At 38.5% G+C, this 21,172-nt stretch overlaps 1 protein-coding gene across 1 annotated transcript in view; it reads left to right on the top strand.

Moving 5' to 3' along the window:
- Positions 1-21,172, top strand: part of col4a3 (collagen, type IV, alpha 3) — a 64,809-nt gene that overhangs the window by 24,459 nt on the left and 19,178 nt on the right. The window contains exons 6-33 of the mRNA XM_015361485.2: positions 105-167; positions 802-855; positions 2,115-2,132; positions 2,718-2,741; positions 3,083-3,145; positions 3,374-3,436; positions 3,536-3,571; positions 4,215-4,256; positions 4,705-4,779; positions 7,428-7,472; positions 7,647-7,709; positions 8,164-8,208; positions 8,995-9,048; positions 9,148-9,189; positions 10,308-10,389; positions 10,795-10,830; positions 10,928-11,104; positions 12,298-12,411; positions 12,926-13,009; positions 13,686-13,756; positions 14,866-15,054; positions 15,438-15,606; positions 16,202-16,294; positions 17,783-17,887; positions 18,217-18,311; positions 18,804-18,954; positions 19,518-19,631; positions 19,752-19,919. Of these exons, the coding sequence (XP_015216971.2) occupies positions 105-167; positions 802-855; positions 2,115-2,132; positions 2,718-2,741; positions 3,083-3,145; positions 3,374-3,436; positions 3,536-3,571; positions 4,215-4,256; positions 4,705-4,779; positions 7,428-7,472; positions 7,647-7,709; positions 8,164-8,208; positions 8,995-9,048; positions 9,148-9,189; positions 10,308-10,389; positions 10,795-10,830; positions 10,928-11,104; positions 12,298-12,411; positions 12,926-13,009; positions 13,686-13,756; positions 14,866-15,054; positions 15,438-15,606; positions 16,202-16,294; positions 17,783-17,887; positions 18,217-18,311; positions 18,804-18,954; positions 19,518-19,631; positions 19,752-19,919 (2,335 nt within the window). The remainder of the gene's footprint in view (positions 1-104; positions 168-801; positions 856-2,114; positions 2,133-2,717; positions 2,742-3,082; positions 3,146-3,373; positions 3,437-3,535; positions 3,572-4,214; positions 4,257-4,704; positions 4,780-7,427; positions 7,473-7,646; positions 7,710-8,163; positions 8,209-8,994; positions 9,049-9,147; positions 9,190-10,307; positions 10,390-10,794; positions 10,831-10,927; positions 11,105-12,297; positions 12,412-12,925; positions 13,010-13,685; positions 13,757-14,865; positions 15,055-15,437; positions 15,607-16,201; positions 16,295-17,782; positions 17,888-18,216; positions 18,312-18,803; positions 18,955-19,517; positions 19,632-19,751; positions 19,920-21,172) is intronic.

Below are 21,172 nucleotides of genomic sequence, written 5' to 3'. Positions count from 1 at the left end.
ATGATCGAATCCGTCCATTTTGGTTGGTGTGCACTCTGTAGTTATGGCTTGTCCTGCATAGTTTATAAAGTTAATTCAGCTGAGAACAACGTCTTTCCTTTCAGGGCCTCCCAGGCATTGAGGGTGCAATGGGTCCTCCCGGGTGGCCAGGATGCAACGGACCTAAGGTACAGTACAGTGGTGGACAAACACCAGACATGCAAGGTTGTCCTCTACATCTCTATATCAACAGGACTATACAGATGCCTCATGGAAATTAGGCTGGTGACGAGTATGATTATTACAGTATATATTTTTAAATAAATATTAGGATTATTATGGTATTGTGATTTATCAAAGGGGTAATGTAGCCTTATCCTTCTAAATAATGCTCACATTATAGTCATTGAAAGCGTTGTAGTCTAGTCGCTGGACCGACTTTCACTTCACCACAGTGGTTTTAATATATGAGCGTCGTATGTGCTGTAGCAGCTTTGTCCGTATTTGGAACTGAAATATATCTTTTATATATTTTTTATTATTTTATTTGCATCAAAACTCAACAAGTGCTTTTGGCAGTTGACACTGTTGTTGGTAAATACCTCCTTTTGCAAATAAAGTCTGCATAAGTGAATGCTAGTTAAGCACATTGTCAATAGGATACAATTTGAGCGTCTCTATGCACTAGGAAAAACAAGCTGTGAATTTACTACAGACAACATCTCATGACGTGTTGGAGACAGAATATTCATGCATGTAAAGCTGAAGTAGTAGATAGTCATTGCAATCCATTTTGTATGTCATTTTCTTTATCGTCTTTAGGGCGATAGAGGATACGCTGGACTGCCAGGCACGACAGGAAGCAAAGGCCAACGTGTATGTTCTCTTTTTGCGTTTTTCAGCTATTTACACAGTACTGAAAACCAGTTAACATTCAAGCTATTTTCTCACAGTGGGCTCCCTCACCAATTTCCTCCTGGCTGCTCAGTTTGGAGAGACAGCTTAATCTTGGCTCTGTCTGGGTTGTACAGTATGATGTATCTTCCATTTCTTAATGACACAGCTCTCCAAGCTCTTCACGAACTTCAGTATTTTTATACCACTCTGACTGGTGCATTTATCCCTGACAAAGCTCCTTAGTCTTCATGGTTGAGGGTTTGCTCAAAATTCCCTGCCATTTCAAGGAACCTCACAGAAACCAATGTTTTTACTCCCAAATCAAGAGAACCACTAATATTGTACATAGAGGCTACTCAACAAATTCTGTGGATTATGAAGATAATTTTGTACACATTAACTAAGGTTTGCCGCAGCAAAAGGTTTGAATACTTATGCAATCATGACTTTTCCATTTTTTTCATATTATTTACTTTGTTTTTGTCTTTTGCTGTGAACATGTGAGTAGGTTGGGCAAATGTATTATTTGGTACTTCAATGTGTCTTGACTGCAACCTTTAAAGCAACAAAACATTAAATACTTTTGCAAGGCAATGTTAAACTTGATCATTTTCATGTGAAAACTGTAACAACAATATCGATCTATAAACTTCAGTACATGTATGGACTTTAAGGTCTTTTGTCAGTCTTATTTCAAAGTTTCCAATATGGATATTTCAGTTCTCAGATCATCCTGTTGTTTATGGGCTATTCCAGTACACTGTCCTGGGGGAACCCCCAGGTTTGGAAAGTATGTCATCCACACAGCTTTGAAACAAAGTGTGCTGTGTAGCTGTGTAGCACTAAAATCACTTAATCATTTGCAGTCTATGCGATCAACCAAAGCTGGTGCAAAAATACAAACAGTCCTAAATGTTCCGTTAGAATAGCACCAAACCTGGATAAGATGCTCTGAGACTAGCATAAAATAAAATGGGCAGTTATTTTCTTGTTGATCCTTCATTTGATCATTTAATCATATACAGGTAATTTACTGTAAACATGCTCTACAGTACATCAGTTTCTTTTTCAGTGACATTCAGCATGAAGGCAATATCTAATTATAAATCGAAGTATACAACATCTACTGCATATCAGCATTTCCTAATAATTATTTTAAGGCTATTAAGTTCTTTGTTGAAAAGGTAGTTTTTCATATTTCCTACAAGAATTTAAAACATACTTGTTTTTTCTTTAAGGGTTCCCCTGGTATGCAGGTATGTTTCTATTTTTTCTACAATGAACAAAAAAAAACAAAGCAATACATCAGCTTTTCAGAGATGGTTTTTGTGAGATTTCCAGAATTTTGTACTTTCATTTGTAGAATGTGGAGGTACATTAAGTAGCATCTAGGGGACACTAAAAGACTGAAAGTGTCCTTTATTGGGGTCATTTAGTAAATACAGGATAATTCTTCTTTTGTTTTGTTTTTGTATCCTGTTTATTTACATTACATTGGGCATTCAAACCGACTGGATTGAGTACAGTATATACAACAAAAATACACAAGCTTAAACTAAAGTTAAAGTCCATGTCCTTTTGTCAGTTAAGCATCCTGCTTAAAATGTGTTTTCCCTGAATCATGGAAGAATTGAATATTAACACTTTATCCATTTAGGACCAATGTTTTAATCAGTATTCCCTTTTTCTTATTGTCTTCCAGCTTTTTCTATTTTTTACCACATATGAAATCTCCCTATTTTGTGATGCACTGTTGTTCAGGGGCTTCCAATACCATATCATTAACGTATCATACAAGATTTGTATCTCATGTCGTGTGTTGTTGTCCTCATTTTCTTTAGGGTATGAAAGGAGATTCAGTACAAGTAAGTTTTTTTTTTCAGTTGTCACAGGCATAAAATGTGTGTCTTATTAAATGTTAACATGTTAATGCATTCTCCAACAATGCCTTTTTATTTTGTCATGATTGTTCAGACATGCTGTGATCAGTGGCCTGTTGTGGCTCAAATTTTAAAACATGCATTTGGGGTATTATGGAAATATTGTATCAGATTCCATGAGTGTTTTTTAAAAACCTCAGTTTTTCTTTTTTAGTTCAACTTGTAAAAGAAATCAACAAGAATCAAGGAATCAAATGATTTTAAGGATTTGTTTCAATTTTCTGGTAGCGAGCATGTAAGATGTGTATTCTTGTTTCATTTTTCAGTGTCAATATCCCTGCCAATGTCAGCCGGGTCAGCCAGGACCACCAGGGCCCAAAGGAGGTGATGTAAGTGTGGTCACGCATATGTACTGTCTGTGACAATGTTCTCATTTTATATTGCTGTGGCTTGAATAAGAAGTGGATGCAGTCTAAGAGTGCAGCACCTATCACACGTGTGCAGGTAACCTTGACTGAAATCAACACTGAAAATAGGCAGCCCTAATGAACCAGAGTCACAGTGCTATTCATAGCCTTTTGGTGTCTGAATTTGACAGACCGGGTCCTGTGTTTCAGGGGTGTCCAGGGCCACCAGGACTTCTGGGGTTTCCTGGTCCACCCGGGCCAGCAGGCTTTCTGGTAATTAAACTCATTGATTAGGAAATACCAAGATGTTTAATTAAAACAAGATGGAATGATAAAAAAACCAAGTGATAATTTATTTTTGTAAACATCCAGGGATTATGTGGAGCTCCAGGTTTGGAAGGTCCAAAGGTAATGTATTGAATTAATATTTATTGGGCTATTTTTTGTTCCAATTTGGCTTCTGAAGCTGATATTCATTCTGTTACTAAGCTGTCTTTTTCATCTTCAGTCTGCTGCATTGATTGCATTCATTTGTGCCTTTCCCTGTCTTTAGCAGATAAGCTGAATATTTACTGCTGTAACTGATGCAGTGGCTAGCAGTGCTGTCTCACAGTGCAGGGTCCCTGGGTTCAATCATTGGAGTGTTATCTGTGTGGAGTTTGTATGTTCTCCCCATTTTCATGTGGGTTTCCTCCTGTTGCTCTGGTTTCCTGGTGTGAAAATTGGCCCTGGTCTGAGTGTGTGTGTCTGTCTGCCCTGATATGGACTGGTGGTGTCCTGTCCAAGATGTATCCTGCCAAGATACCACCTCCCCTGCAACCCTAAATTGAATTGAATGAAGTGGAAAAAAGGGTGCATGATTTGTGTTGTTACTTGTTTGTACAACCTATTTTTGTTCTGTGTTTTCCAAATTTGATATTTTTTATAATTTAGAAATTGCATGAAAAGCACTATATAAATTAAGGATTTTTATTTGTCAGGGTATTTCTGTATTCTATACAACATGTAATTTTTTATAGCATTCATTAATGCTGTTACTTTCCCCCAACAGGGAGTTCAAGGAGTGAATACACAAGGGACTAAAGGACAGAAGGTAAATTGTACAGAAGTTGGCAAATGAGAGCAATAACACTTTCCCTGCAATGGTGTTCAGCCACTTCTAATTGAAACCGGCACACACATCTTCTAATCCCTGCGTTGCAAAGCTCTGATCTGGAAGAAGCTGCCAGCGAATATCACAACATCTTTTAAGAAACAGCTTAATGAAGTACTCTTATCATTTATCTACTAATAAACTCATGTATTGTATTAAATAGACCCAATAGTGTTGTTTAATTCACAGACATTCTCATGTTCTTTTGTGTTTGGAACATACCTTAATATACAGTTCAATATATCTGCTGCTGCTGTTAGCATTTCTGTTAAATTGCAGTGCCACCTACTGGCATAAAGTAGATGACTAGATTCTTTGTCAGTGTTAGTTTATGCACCAATTCGAGAACCTCTTGAAAATCCCCTTACCTGCTTGTGTGTTTTTCTAGGGTCTTCGTGGTCTGCCTGGACTTCCTGGAGAAACAGGAATATTGTTACCTGCAGAAAGACCTAAAAACCTAAAGGTTAAAAGTTTTTCTCTGCTCTCTTTGATTTTTCACTGAATCACTTACAATTACTTTCCACATACACTTAAAAATCACGCATCAAAGGACAAGTTAAGTCTTGGCGAATAATTATAAATAGAAAGTAAAACAGAACATAACAATTCACCCCCTTTGATATGAAACACTTAAATGGGCTGTGTTAATTAAAATAAACAATTGTTTATTTTAATTAATTGCCTGAGGTCCATCTGTGTGCAATTAGCGTGTTTGACATGAGTTCAAGATGGATATATCTCTGGGAGGTCCCACAGTTGATTAGTACAACTCCCAAAAACTTTACCTCATGAAAACAAAGGAATATTCAAAGCAAATCCAGGACAGGGTAATTCAGAAATACCAATCAGAGGAATTGTTTTAAAAAAAATTCCAAGGCATTGTATATCCCCCAAAGCCTTATTTATAATCTATTATAAAGAAATTGAGAAAATATGGCACAACTGTGAATCTGTGCAGAGCAGGGCTGAATAACATTGAGTATCTAGCCTAGATGATGCTGACAATATCACCTCCACCTCCAGTGTTAGATGGTCAAGAAAAATGGTGGCCCTTGTCCCCCATTCCCCATAGGCCTTTATGGCCTGAAAAGGGACCTACCTACCTACAGTATCTAGCCTAGAAGAGCACTACTCATTGAGGCTACAAAGAGACCTATAGCAACTCTGATGGAATTATAGTCTGTCATGGCTGAGGTGGGAGAAACTGTGCATGTAACAACAATTGCCTGAGTGCCTCACAAATCTCACATCAAATCTGGTAGAGAATTATACAAAAAGGCTCATGGCTGTAATTTCTGCCAAAGGTTCCTCTACTAAATATTGACTCAAGGGTGGTGAATACTATCCAGTCAATTATTATCTGTTTTCGATTTGTAATTATTTTAGGAGGATTTGTAGACTTTTGTGTTTTTTTGACACTATAGAGTATGGGTGACACGATGGTGCAGTCTGGAATCATAACTTAATAACAGTTATGTACAGTAGGTACTTCCAGTTACATCTAATTTGCATCATTTTAAGTGATTAGTCTAACACATTTGTTTGTCTAATCTAATTTGAGCACTGTATACTGTATGTTCTGAGTATAGAACATAGAGGTATAACTGCATTATTTAATTCTTTCACTTACTATATATATCAGTAGCTATCACAGAACAGATTTCTGTGTCTGCGCTCAAACTGATTGTTGAATTTTACCTTCAACAGTCATGTTACAATGTAGGATTGCCTGTGCTCTGGAAGATACTGGGCTTTGGAGGATAGCCATACAGCAGGACTGAGTGCAAAATACATTGCTAAATGCAGTTCAACCACTGAATCTTTAGCAGACAAATCTTCTAAAGGTTCTGTTGCTGACAAAAGTTTGCCTTTTTGGCCGCTGCTACTCAGAATTAGTTCTTCAAAAGAAACATAAAAAGACGATTGGACTTCTTCTGACTGTGTATGATTAGATCACAGGCATTGCAATACCTGAACGGAGCTTCCCTCAGACACTGCAGCCCTCTTAGTGGAAAATTGCCCAATACACTTTAGAATCACATGGAGTTAATGGAAGCATCTGTTAGTGGGAATTCCTAGGCGTTCACATCTCTAAGGACCTTACATGGACACTGAACACCTCCAGTCTCATCAAAAAGGCACAACAGCGGCTGTACTTCCTGAGAAGGCTGAAGAAAATACACCTACATCCCCTGACCCTCACCAACTTCTACAGATGTACGGTGGAGAGCATACTGACCAGCTGCATCACAGTCTGGTACGGCAACTGCACCGCATCTGACCATAAGGCACTACAGCGGGTGGTCAAAACTGCCCAACACATCATCGGCAGTGCCTTACCATCCATCCAGGAAATATACAACACCAGGAGTCTGAAAAAAGCCACCAAAATTATGTCTGACCCCACTCACCCCAGTCATAACTTGTTTATTCCCCTACCATCTGGCAGATGGTCACTCCAGTCGCACACAACTAGACTCCAAAATAGCTTCTTCCCCAGAGCTGTCAAGTTGGTGATGCCCCCACTCCCTCCCACCATAATATGATCTCTCCTAATGTCTTCCTGTATCCACAATGACTGTACTCCTACTGTACACCACTACACACACATGTAAGCTGAAATTGTACTGTCCCCTCGATAGCCCAGTAAAACTGTACCGGTCATAATAATATTTAATATTAATTAACCATACTATTTTTGCACTGTTCCAAGAATTACCTTGCACTGTTTTTGTCCTGTTATATTTTCACTGTTTGTGGAATTTTGCACAGTTTTGATTACTTGATTACATGTTATTTATGTTATGTTATTACATGTTACTGTTATTTCTATTGTGTTACTGTCTATTGTCTTATCTTCTGTCCTATTTATATACTGCACCTGAGTGACTAATGAGAAACACTTTTCATTATACTATGCACCTGTGTAAGTTTAATGACAATAAAGTTGAATTGAATTGAGTCTCGCACTTGCTTAGGCAATGTGTCCTACTTTCTGTAATGTTAACCTTTCATTTTGTACCTCAAGTTGTCATTATTATAGGATGCTATTTATTCTTGTTCTTATTGGTGTTGTTGGTGTCCAATCATTCCTCTGGATTTCCTACTCAGGGGGAGCCGGGTGACAGAGGCGATCCTGGATGTCAAGGTTCCCCTGTAAGCACATATCACATTCGAGTTGCTACTCATTGATTATATCATTGCATGGATTTTCTGAATAAATGGTGTTCTTATAATGATATCAACTAATACTTTCTAAAATAGTATCAACATATTATTTCATGTTTTCTAATTTGTCCATAAGCACTTTCGATTTCTTTCTTTTTACAGGGAGATCGTGGGTGTGTGGGTCCCAGGGGTGAGAAGGGAGACCGAGGAAATCCTGGATCTGAGGTACAATTGCTAGTACCCAGCTCAGCATAGTCTCACTCCCAATGAGCAGCTCTGTCCCTGTTTACACCATACTCAGTGTGTGGCTCATGGTTTTGTTGTCAGAACAGACTCATGTTTTAGTCAGTCATGTCTTAAACATAAATATTTTAAAATATCCCAAGAAAAGAGAACATATGTTTTTGACTTTGCATCACAGTCATGATGCATGAACTTACCTGTTTTTTATAACATTATAATGTTGTTGCATTATTGCCTCTTCTGATCTGTAGGATCACTAGGAGCTCAATAGTCCCTAATAAATAAAACCACAGACATGTATAGATATTAATCATTGATTTGTTAGTCAAGCTCTGCTCTGAACTGTAATGAAACTGTTGCAGAGTTTTCTTTAATCATGTTATACTGTAGATCCACGCTATAGAGAGATTTTTGTTGATGGATATTTTCTTTTCAGGGGAAGCTTGGAAAAGAGGGAGACATTGGTATCCCAGGCCAAATGGTAACCATATATCCTTCACGTTTTTTTAATGAAAAATACCATTGCAGTATTTGTTTAAGTTTCCTGTGCACTCCTCTCTGTGCCATGGCCAGGGCTTTGTTCTTGGCTAAGTGGCATTGAGGAAACCTTTTCTCACTGGTCTGTTTCTAATATCATCAGATTCACCTGCCACATCTGGAAACTGACTGGCAGGTGGCACTCAGTCGTTTTATAATAATACAACCAACATCCCCCACAATCGTGATAATAAAAGGCATAATGCTTACAGTCGTTGTTCCAACTGGAACTAAAGCAATGGAAAATGTCACCTATTTTCTTTCCTCTCTGACTGTATGTTTTTGATTTGTCCATAAGAGTTTCAGCCTTTCTAAAAAATTTCAAAATTGCTAAAAAAAAATAGAAAAATAGAATTGATAGGTGTAACTCCTGGATCTGACACGCTCCTGTCTCTTTTTAATGTCATTATAATCAACCACTTAATTATGCTTATCACATCCTTACGTGTGTCTGGAAAGTGTGTGTGGGGCTGTGTGGCATATAGCTTGTTTGCCTACTTGTGATTCTTGCCTAGCAGCTGTGAACTGTTCGGTTTGTTGTATAGAACATAAAAGGCATTTTCTGATCTACTATAGCTACTGTACAACACTGTTGCCTACTAGAGGTGGGTACATTGCATGTCTTCTGGCCAGATAAGGCCATTAAGCTCCTTGAAAGCCAATAAATCAAAGCTAATTATATTAGAGCTAATGAATTGTGTTTAGTAGTATCATGTCTTGTCTTTTCTAGGGGTTAAAAGGTGATCTGGGTTTTGAAGGACCTCCTGGGGATCCTGGCCAAAAAGTAAATTTTTCTATTGATTTTTTTTTTTATTGTCATTGCTTTATTCACTCAATCCCTGAATTGTACTTGGTTTTATAATCCAACATGAATTCCTTTTAGGGTGAAAAAGGTGATTATGGCCCTCCTGGTCTGCCTGGTAAAGTGAGTAGGCTTTTTTATAACATCCGTGTAAAAATACAGCATATATTCAGCACTTCAAGCATCTGTATAAAAAGGGAGAAAATGAATGTACAGTAAGTGCTGTCCAACTGTAGCTAACATACAGTAGTCATATAGTATTAATTTGTATTAAATATCCATTATGTCTTTGAAGGTGTGTGTATTGTCTTTCTGGTTGTATTTTAGCTGCATTCTTATTTGAAGGTCTGTTTGTGAAGCTTATAACACATCTGTATGGATAAAATATTTTATCTAGCAGAGGTCTCCTGAAAACACAATATATACAGTATAAAACATGCTATATTTTTCTTACACACTGAAAGATGCTGTCGTAAATGTTTGTTCGATGCACTGAAGGGTTAAAGAGTAAAGGTCTGTTGGCTGTTATGTTATTTGTAGTAACTTCTGGTTGTACCATACTGTGCTACAACATCTTTATCTCATGTATTATACTGTATTTTTTTATAGAACTGTCATCATTTCATTTATGCTCGGGGAATAGGGGAAAGGACTGGCACTGCATTTCTGAACATTTTAAACCTAGACATTTTAACTTTCAGATTTGCCTTCTCAGTGACATAAGCACAGACAAATAAATAAATACAGTGCCAGATTTATATGATATTGCAACATTATGTTTTATGTCAAGGGTTGTTCAATTAAGTTTGTGTAAAATCAGTCCTTAATTTTTTTATTGCCGCAACACTTAATTCATAATTAGTAATTGTGCGTTTGTATTGCAATGAAATGAATTGGAACAATGATGTTGTAATGTGATAGTAAACACTGCCCTCTCTTCCTTGCAAATACATTATAATAGTTACATGCCAACAAACAAAAGAAGTGCACTAACTGAGGATCATCTTGTATTTGGTCCTTCGGGACTAGATTGAATTGGTACTAGTTAGTTCCAACAGCAAAAAACTTAATTTTTCCACAGACTTTGAATAATCTAAACTGATCGGAGTGATCAGGGGAGATGATATAATCTATCAACCAACTATTTAGGCACTGAATTTAGGCGTATGAAGGCACTGTCCTCCTTATGTGCAAGCAAGAAGTTCTTAACCATATACCTGATTCTGCTTTTCACGGAAAAGTTCATCCAAAATGGCTTCCCTGAGCAAGGTGACCGTGGTGATCCAGGCCGTCCCGGTCTGAAAGGGGATCCTGGCTCTAGAGGTAAAGATCTACTGTAAAAGCTCAAGATTAAAAGTACAAAAAGGGCATGGATTTACACACGGAACAATGACTTAAACAAAAAGACCAGTAGCAAATTAAAGCAGCAGGGAAGGTTTTGCAAAAAAGCTTTTGACATAGAGACTTACACAGACATCTGCAAATTCCACTCCAAAGGCATCTAACCCAGGACTCCAGAGCTGGGAGGTACGGTGGCAGTGATATTCCATCATGCTCCCTGTTAATTATTTTCGCTCTGGAGATTTCTGAAATAACTTTTGTCTTATCATTGTGACTTATATTTGTGATCTTATATTTTAGCCCTACATTTTTCTTATTTTTAGCAAAAAAAGCAAAGATCTACTGTAAATATAACATGAAAAAAACACATTATATTGTGTTTTGCAGGACATGTAGGGTTTCCTGGGCCCCCGGGACCACAAGGTAAACGCTGTCATTGACTGAAATGTCACACATTTCCTTCACAAAAGCTTAGCTGTTATAAACAGATCGACAGACTGACACTTTTCTGCTGTTTCAGGGCCCTCAGAACCAGGTCTACAAGGGCCACCTGGACCCCATGGCTTGAAAGGTGCCAAAGGAGACAAGGGTGATGCAGGGTCCCCGGTCTTGGGTCCTCCTGGTCCTGATGGGCCCCAAGGACCTGAAGGCCCTCCAGGTGACCCAGGACCTCCACCGTATCATCACAAGTGTCTAGGTAATTGCTCACCTACACTCATTTTAAACACAGCAAGATAATTATAAATCAATCATAGGAATGATCAGTCCAAAGTAGAGGAAATGGTCCAGCAAGCGGTATGTCATATGATTACTTAGGACTGTAAAGTTATAGATGTGACCTTAAATTGGCAGAGGTTTGATCTGCAACCCAGTAAATAGTGGTGGCAGTGATAATATTTTTAGTAAAGTACTGTAAAAGGGAAGCTGTTACAGAAATGTCTGTGTTGGTTTCATCCACTAGAGGGCGATATAAGAACCTAGGAGAGAGAATAGGTGCAGACATTTGCATAAGGTTTTAAGAATCCAATGCAGCTGGTTTCAGTTAAGAGTTCTCGTTAAATATAACCTATGGGGGTAACCAGTAGGACTGTACCTCATGGAAAAATCAGAAAAATGCAACATGCGATAAACAGTTAACATAATAAAACCTATAGAAATGCAAGACGAACCAATTATGTTTTAAGGGGAGATTAAAAACAGGTCAATCTGTTAGGGAAGGGTGGTCCACAGCCTTGGAACACAGAAGGCTACAGTACAGTTTACAGGCCTGCGAATGGGACCAGCAGGAGAGCATCACTAGAGTACCAGAAAGTGGAGCTAGAGTTATGTCAGGATATCAGAAGCATAGGATAAAGAGCTTTTCTTTCATTTAGAGCGGTATTTTAAAATCTATATGTAAATTCAACAAGCCAGTACAAGGATTTGAAAACAGAGCTTGTTTGGTTGGTAGAACGAGACCTAGTCAGTACTCAAGCAAGTGTTTTTTATTTGGGGATTTTATAAGGTATTTTGTGCCCAATGTGCAAGTAGAGGGATTGCAGTAGTTGAATTCAGATGGACCGAAAACAGTTTCTTCACAGCATACATTGACAAAACAGAATGTAAAAAAGACATCTTGGATACATGTTGCACACGTGGCTTTAACCGATACAAGGCTCAGAAATACCTTCAGGGTTTTCCAACTTAGCACAAAACCCAGCTTAATTAAAATTAAACATCAATAACACTTACTAAAACTCTTCTTACTGTTTTGACTGAAAGTTTCCCTGATTTTCAAGGAGCAGCCATAGGTAAGGATGATTCATCTACTGTACACTGGCTCCGACGATAGATGTCCTTTTATTTCTCCTTAAATCCGGGTCCTGTTTTAAGATATTCTTCCTCTTTCAGTCAGTGCTAGGCAGGGTTCAGATGGACTTCAGGTGCCACGAGGTCAGACAGGACATCCAGGAAATCCCGGAATCGTTGGAGATCCTGGAGCAGAAGGGGAACCTGGTCTCCCAGGTTTGGTTTGCTTTAATAGTAAATTACCTACTACACAGAGAAGTAGGGGCACATATGATATGGTTTACAGAGAATAAGGATAATTGGCATTTAATTTGTGGGCAGGAAAGTGGTTATCTTTACTGCCTCACAGCATCAAATGGGGATGGGATCAATTGGGAACAATTCGAGACCAATTGAGGGGTGCTGTCTGTGTGGAGTTTGTATCTTCTCCCCATGTTTACAAGGTTTTTCTCCCACTGTTCAAAGACATACTGGTATGTTGATTGGCTTCTGGGAAGGTTGCCCCTGCTGTGTCTGTGTTTGTGCCCAGCGATGGACTTGTGTCCAGTCCAGGGTGTATTCTGCCTCGAGTGAAAATTGGAACAAGTGGTTAGAAAATGGATGGATATTTAATCTGTAACAACACCAAACCAAATGAGAATATGTTGTGTCAAATGCCTGATAGTCTTAGAAAAATATTCGTGGATTTCAGTTTTCTGAAATTGTATCACTGTTGATTTTTTTTCCCCAGGTGAAAAGGGAAACACATGCATGTTTTGTGATATCTCACCCAGCCCAGGTATTCCAGGTCTAAGGGGACTTCCTGGACCTCAAGGTGAAGGGCTGATTTTAAAATCTATGATTATACTGTAATTTGAATATTCAGGCTCAAATGTGATCATATTCTAATCAAAATGTGAATACAAATTTGTTATGTACTGTACAAGGACCCTACATAAATACAATCTGATGTACTGTACTATAAAAGCTCAGGCCACAAACTCAAAAGATTAGGTAAAGGTAATCTCAAAAGGTAATTGAGGGAACACAATTTTAATGCAAAAGAAGCAAGACACTTGTTGAATAATAAAACATTTTGCCACACTTCGAGTGAGAACTCTAGTCAAAGCCATTAGCAGTTCAATAAATGTTACAATTTAAGGACTTTTCAATTAAAATCTCATCATTAAAATGGACCAAATCTGATAACCTTTGTAAACTACATACTCTAACTTCCTTGATGATTATTACCCACATCTTTAAAGATTCAACCCTGAGTTGTCAAGTCTCAGAAGCAAACCAGGGCTGGGCCTGTTCAATACTATAAATGGAGATTTCCTAAGAAAGCCAACTAGCTGCTGTAAATGATATTGGTGGTCCAGTAGCTGTCCAGCACTGTTGCTTAAGACAACAAATATACTATACCTTACCTTGTATACCTGCTATAAATGGCATTTCTATAATGATTATAGATGATTAAAGGCCATAACTGAGCTGTCCTCTTATACCAGGAAAACAAGGCAAGCCAGGGCCTAAAGGCTCAAAGGGTTTACCAGGAACAGCAGGTCCTCAAGGACCCCAGGTAAAGTTACTAACTGTACTAATTGTTAAATTAAATGTACTAAAATAAGTTTAAAAGCATTTAGAGCACAATGGCTTCACGTGGGATTTACAAGGAAATTAGAAATTTTAAAACCTTGTAATAAACAGGCTTCTAAAATATTACAAGTAGCAATAATTCTTCATTTATTGTGACTGCCTTTACAGGCTGAGCCCTTCGTAAGAAATTTTCTATGTAGAAGTTATTCCGAATTTTTCTCTTTTTTAATTATGTCTTATCATAGGTCTGCAGGTAACGTACAGTAGCTGTTTCAAAGTGCATTGCTATGTGGTATACTGTACTTGTCAGTGTGACTTTGGTGTTTATACTTTATAAATGATCAGTCACAGAATAGATAAGGATCGCTGAATTAAAGTTCAGGTTTTTATGCTTAAAATTGTATTGTTATATTGTATTGTTTATATACAATACAAAGCTTTAAAGCTAGATGTTTTGAACCCTTACCCTTTCACTATTGATCAAGTTTACCCAGAAGTAAAAACGTTATTTGAACACTCCAGGATCTCTCTATCTATTAATTTAATTGATTCTTTTAAACTGGTGCATGACAGTGTTAAAAAAGACATGTTTGGATCTGACCTGTTCTTTCAAATTTCTGTTGTCTAGCCAAATTAAGCTATTTTGATCTGTACACCCTGTGGCTATAGTAGGCCAGCAGTGTGAATACTGTATGTTTTTCTCAGATGTAAGAATGATCAGGTACAGGTTTATGCCATGCTGAAAGGAAAAGAAACGAGACACAATGTTACGGCTGTGGAACCTTCTTCAGGTGAGCTTCTCCACATGACACCCGAAGAAGTCCCTCCTTTTTTGTTCTTTCATCATGGAACAAACCTTTACCTTTTCCTGAAGCGTACACATGATGACCCAGCTACCTATTTGAAGTTAACTAAAGAATGATGAAAAGATGCACTGTTTTGTGATTTTTTAAACAAATTTTGTTCTGCATACCTTGCATTGGGGTATAAGGGTAGGGTCACATCCAGGATTTGACCTACAACCTCACAGGTGTAACTATTGCTCATGCCACTGCCTATCTGCTGCTGTGACTCATTCTGTCCCTTTTCCAGGGTCCTGTAGGACCAACAGGAGAAAAGGGACTGCAAGGACCTAAGGGAGACCAGGGCCACTCTGAAGAGACCTGCGAAAGAGGGGATACGGGAGACTGTGGGATTCCTGGTGACCCTGGAGAGGAAGGAATCCAGGGAAGATCCGGATACCCTGGACTCCCTGGTGACCCGGGTCCGATAGGAGATCCGGTCAGTTCTTCCACTGTCGCATTCTCCTTCATTCCCAGTGTGGATTACTGTAGCGACCATTTCTGGTCTAGGATTTTACTCACAGAAGAGGACAGACAAATGTATTTTCCTGGAATGGTTTTAAAAGCTAGCTCCTGAAAGAGTGGGTTTAGAGAGAATCCTGTTAAAAGACCTGTTATTGGATTGACACAACTGTCCCTGGGCAGGTTAGTGTTATGTTACACAGCATGAGAGATGGTTTTTATGTAATATTTGGAAATTTGTTTGTTTTTTTTTCCAGAAGCTGAAAGACATTTATCAATACTTCATAAGTTCACACATCAGACTGTGTTTAATGTATTTTTCATCATTATTTAGCTTCTTTACCTCTTTGTTGTTTGCAGGGGCCTTATGGCCCGAAAGGAGAACATGGTCCCCCTGGAATCAGTGGGCTCCGGGGTTCCCCTGGACGGCCAGGGGAGAGTGGCGAAATGGCCATTGGACTACCAGGAGCAGTGGGACCCAAAGGCAACCTTGGAGAGCCCGGTCCGATAGGGAGTCCTGGAGATCCAGGTAGGTAACTGAATGTGGCTGGTCCTCACTGAGGAATGCAAGGGGCATTTAGACACTTCTGATCATCAGTGATTGGAAAGATAAAGGTTTGATCCAGAATAGTGTCATTAAAAAATGTTGAATGTGTTGAATGGCGATGCTGCACACTGACCAAACCTGTAGCTCCCCTGTTTATTTGACGGACTCCAAGACAGGCAATGCATGGTTGGCTTGTAAAGCATGAGGCAGGAATCCATCACCTTCCTTTGCCGGGAAAACAAAATCCCAGATTTCAATCCTACTTAAAACTGTTGGGATGTGCAGTTCACTCCCTCACACCAATATCCTCATCAGAGCCTCTATTGGAAGTTATTATACTATAAGAACGTAACCTGTAAATGTGCATTTCAAAACCGTGTGAAATGTGTATCACATCCTACTTAAGGTGCTCCTGCAGCTTCTGAAGGTTAAGGGCTGGGTGTTTTTATGTTTTGGCCACTGAGATTTCATCCTGTTATATCTATAGATCAGATTCAGGATCAGAGTCCACAGAATATGAAGCTACACTGTGCATTGTTACACACCTTGAATGTCTGGTAATATATTTTATTCCCAGGAGAGAAAGGGGATCCAGCAGGTGCTGGATTGAACCCGGGGGAACCTGGGGAAAGGGGTGTTCGTGGAGAAAGCGGGTTTCCAGGTCCGCGTGGTAAGTCATTGTAGAATTCCGCTTTCTTGAGCCTGAGGCCTTGAAATCATACAAAACAGCCTGTGGATCTGTTCTGGCACTGGAGCTTTTCAAGGGTTCATCAGTGTACTTAGCTTCGTACAGGCAAAGGACATGATGCCTTAAAGTCAAGGTTTAAAAATAGCCATACATTCTACCTAGAGATTGTAAGGCATGAAAGAGACATGGAGGGAATTAACAAATATTTTGTAAGTACTACTAAAAATGGTACTGTATCAGTAATTATTGAATCCTTCTATATCAACACCCAGGAGTCATGAAAGTGAATTTGGTCAAATGTACTTTAGGAGAAGAGAACTGACTTAGACATCCATAAATGGGTGTGTTGTAATATCCTTTAGATTTATTTTCTGTTGGGGAAATATTTTGAAAGGTTGTGTTTAGTTTTTGAATATTTTTTTAACTATTCACTATAATCAATTTATTGTATGGACATCACAAATCAATGTGCAGCATTCATTTATGAATTTTAAACAATATTGACCTTTACGATGTGAACAATGCAAGTACTATTGTTAAGCTTATTTTTATTTAGATAAGTGGAACTGTACAGAAACCTGGAAGTTCTAAGCTCAATTACAATGTTACTAAACAAGCTGTCAATTTTTTACAGTGCCTTCCAAATGTATTAATATCCTAACATAACAGAAGTAACAAATATATAACAGAAAGATTTATACAGTATATGGATAATATTTTGTAGTTAAATTCTAAAATCAATTAAGTTGAGGTTTAAAGAATGAGATGGCCCATAAAGAATGTTTATTTTGTGTGCAGTTAACCATTCCTTTGTTGATTTGGAAGTGTGCTTTGTATTGCTGTCATGCTAGAATGTCCATTATAGTCAAGCTTGAACTGGCTCTCTGACCTTATTTAATGGAATACTAAGTGAAATGTGACCCTTTTGTTTTCTAGAATTCAATAATTGACTATAAATGACATAGATCTGTGTAAGACTATTATGATTACAGTATAACCTTATTAGACCTTTTGAAGCACAACAAATTATCCTATCCATAACTCATTCTGCCATACAATGTTTTATATTCCAATGAAACGTATGTTTCAATGGAGTTATGAATAAATCTTGAGACACAGTAACTAATCTGATGCTCCCCAGATACGTTGGTCCACTGTGACTATACAGTATGTATCCATCTGCTTATTTTAGCAAGTACTCTAAATTTTAATCCTATCATTGTAATGAAATAAAAAGAATGTTCAGAGTGAAAACAAGAAAGTATGCTCTGTAAGAACACTTTATCAAGACTGAATTATGTTTCTCTTTAAGCATTATTTAATGCATACTGTATCATATCAGGAAATGCAAAGAGAAAATTTACCCTCAGTTTATATTATTAGGATTAAATTGTATACAGGTAAAATTAAACATAGACAAATGTATGCCCGTGGGTACTTATTAAATGCATTTGGTATTTGAAATTATAGGAGATCCTGGATCAATGGGTCTTAAAGGTGAACCTGGTAAATCTGGCCCTAAAGGCAAAAAAGGTGAAGCATCAGTGGGACCTTCTGGCCTTCAGGGTATTAAAGGTAAGAATGAAAATACTGTATTCAAATTAATACATTAAAAGGGAGCTGCTTTTTCTACAATCTTATAAAGTTCAAGTCAAATAGTAGTCAGTCTTTTGAGATTCTTGCTGCTCCTCATCAGAAAGGGAACTCGATGCCTAAAGCACTAATCTTTTCTTGCTCCTGCATTTTTTCACAGTGAATGTGACCAGTCAGTAAAGAGACCTTTTTTTACTCAAGTAACAACTATTACAAAGGCCACACCCTGTGGTGTTGTAGCAGAAACCGATTCTGCACAGGTTTGTAATACTGTACTGTATGTAAATCAAAAACTGGTCTGATTTTACTAGGATTGAAAGGACAGCATGGACGCAAAGGCTCTCCAACAACAGGTCCTCCAGGAAGACAAGGAACTCCAGGAATCCCCGGCACACCAGGGCCAAAGGTCAGACAAAACCAATAGGATTGTCCTTCTCAGTGATGCAAGCTGGACCGTAAAGACAGAGGCACCTGCAGATATAAGTCTTCCTCCATATACTAACACAGAGTAACCATCAAGTACTGTTGGTTCCATTACTCATTTCTTGTGTTTTTAATGTCTGAGAATTTATTGCACAGGCATTTACACTTTAGAATTGAACTAATGAAGGCAGCACAGTGGTGCAGGGGTTAGTATTTCTGCCCCTTTTAGTTTCCTCTCACAGTCTAAAGACATAGCAGTGGCTTCTGGGAAAATTGGCTCTGCTGTGAGTGTCTATGTGTGTCTGGAGAAATTGGGACTGGAGTTCCCCTTCAATTACAAACACTTAAATGTTTTGTCTGTTTTCACTGTTGGATACAGTACCTACTGTAGGATTGAGGTCCCTCAGCTGCTGGCATCCAAAAAGTAACTAAACGAGGTGACATTAGGGTTTTTATTTATACTGTGCATGTATAGGGTGATCCCGCCTATGGTCCTCCAGGGCGAGAAGGCAGACCAGGACATCCAGGGGACAGTGGGCCTCCAGGTCCTGCGGGTGATGCTGGACTGCCTGGAGAACCTGGATCGCGTGGATACCCAGGGCAGGCCGGCTCTCTAGGAGAGAAAGGTAGATCTTTCTGTGACGCTTGCAAATGGTCTACATTGGTCCTTAAGAACAAGATATGATGCTGAAGGCTCTTCAGTGGTGTGTGAACCTCCTGAGAGGCATAAAAAACAAAAAAAGTATGTTGGGATTGATGAACTGCAGCTCAACTGCATGGTGAGCACAATTAGCTTTCACCTTCCTGGCTTGAATTTGAAAGAGTATTACCCAGTTGAATTGTCTTCAAACCTAAAACTTTTACAAGGTGTTGGAGCAAGAGCAGGAGACTACTGCAGAATACAAATCATCTGAGTCTTACATATAAGTAATAAGTATAATAGTATAAGTAATGTTATGTTTCTCAGGTAGATAAGAGGATGAGGTACATATTCAGTAATGCTCCTTCTTCTCTGACCTTGGTTCTATGACTAATGTCTTGATACTCAAGAACACTTGTTCCTGCTATCTGGCTGCTTACTCTATGTGTTATACTCAAGGCATCTTAGAAATATGTTATTTGAATGAATAATAAAAATATATTCACACATACACTATACACTACACATTATGATGTCTCTCCTTTTTAGGGAACAAAGGTTGTGGAGGAAGACCTGGTGAAGAGGGGCCCATGGGGGTATGTCGTGCTGGATCTCCAGGCAATCCAGGCTCTCCTGGGCCAGATGGGGCCCCTGGCTTCCCAGGTATGTAAACGGCACTCATTTGCTTCTGACATGTGGCAGCACCCCTTCAGAATTTCACTGACTGTTTTTATATCAAGCTACTTTCGGGCCATTTGTGACATGTTACTGTTGCTATTCCAGGTGCTCAAGGACAGACAGGAATTACAGGGGAGAAAGGCAGGCCAGGAGTCGGGCTCCTGGGATTGCCTGGACTCAATGGACTTCCAGGGCCCAGAGGGCTTCCAGGTTGCCCAGGACTGCCTGGGCACAGAGGGTTTAAAGGTCTGGATGGTTTGCCAGGGATGAGAGGTAATTCACATTATTTAATCGCTGGACCAAGAAACATTGTTAGTCACATTAAAGCTAAAACATTTAAGCTGGAACAGCAAGGTGCATTTCTCTTAGTACAAATATCCTTTAACATGTGAATATGAGGACAAAGACCATTGTCTCTTGTAGTTTAAGTAGACATGTCAGAATGCAACTTCTTATCCTCTCACAAACAGAGGACGTTTACCAGAGTTTATGCACTTCTGGTACCAGTGGAAGTGCCTAACAAACAACACACAGCATCCCATTGTGTCATCTCCCTTCCCATTATTTTCTCTTAAAGTCTAAAAGGGAGTGAAAATGCAAGAAATAATCTACTTTAATTTGTTGTATATACTGTAGCAGCTTTATTTAAGTTTTATTTTTATTCTGATATTCTTTCCCCTCTACCATTTTATGATGCTGTTTGATAGCCGTGTTTAACACACTTGACAATATTATCACATATCACAAAATCTGTGCCTTCATACTGTAATAACTGGGTGCCAGTAGAAGACACAGTGCATGCTCTTCTTTGGGTGGAACTTCAGGCTTAATCTTTATAGTTCAGCACCCATGAATTATAGAATATAACAAACCATAAAGTAGGTCTACATTGTAGCTAGTGGGTATCTTTTTATTTCTATCTCAGTTGAATAAATTGTAAAAAAGCTTGCAACCCTGCTTAATTATTTATACAGTATATGACTTTAAGAATGCTCCCTTCATTAGACCTTACTTGTACTGCCCATGCACCATTTCAAAGTATTAGTGCTTGCTAGACCATGGTACTGTGCCATTGGTACAGGAAAATATGAAGAGTTATGCTTGTGCCATCATCACTTTATCTCCTGAAATGCTAATACTGTACCTTCTCCTGATGTTGTGTGACACTAATGTCGGATAGTTCAAACAAAGACACAAAGAATGTCATCGAATTAGAAGATCCCCCCTGAAATCCAAAACTTTATAGTAAGTAACCATGGCCATCTAACATATTATATTCTCTTATAAAATACACATAGAAAACGTCCTAAAAAATTTAGCAATCTTGTAAAAGCCTTTTTTTTTTCTTGTCCACTAGTATGGATTTTTAGACGTGAGCTATATTAAGAATTGACACATAAGAAGTTCTTTTCTGCTGTTTTGATAAGCCTGGCCACCTTTAAGGAAGATTCTCCTCCTTCATTGTATTTAATCTTTAATTCATGTTTATCTGCTATAGGACGAAGTTGTTTGACAGACCTGACTCT

This window comes from Lepisosteus oculatus, chromosome 13 (assembly GCF_040954835.1).
Source record: "Lepisosteus oculatus isolate fLepOcu1 chromosome 13, fLepOcu1.hap2, whole genome shotgun sequence".
NCBI classification, from domain to species: Eukaryota; Metazoa; Chordata; class Actinopteri; order Semionotiformes; family Lepisosteidae; genus Lepisosteus; species Lepisosteus oculatus.
The sequence above is the reverse complement of the archived record's forward strand: the minus strand, read 5'-3'. Positions and strand labels throughout refer to the sequence as shown.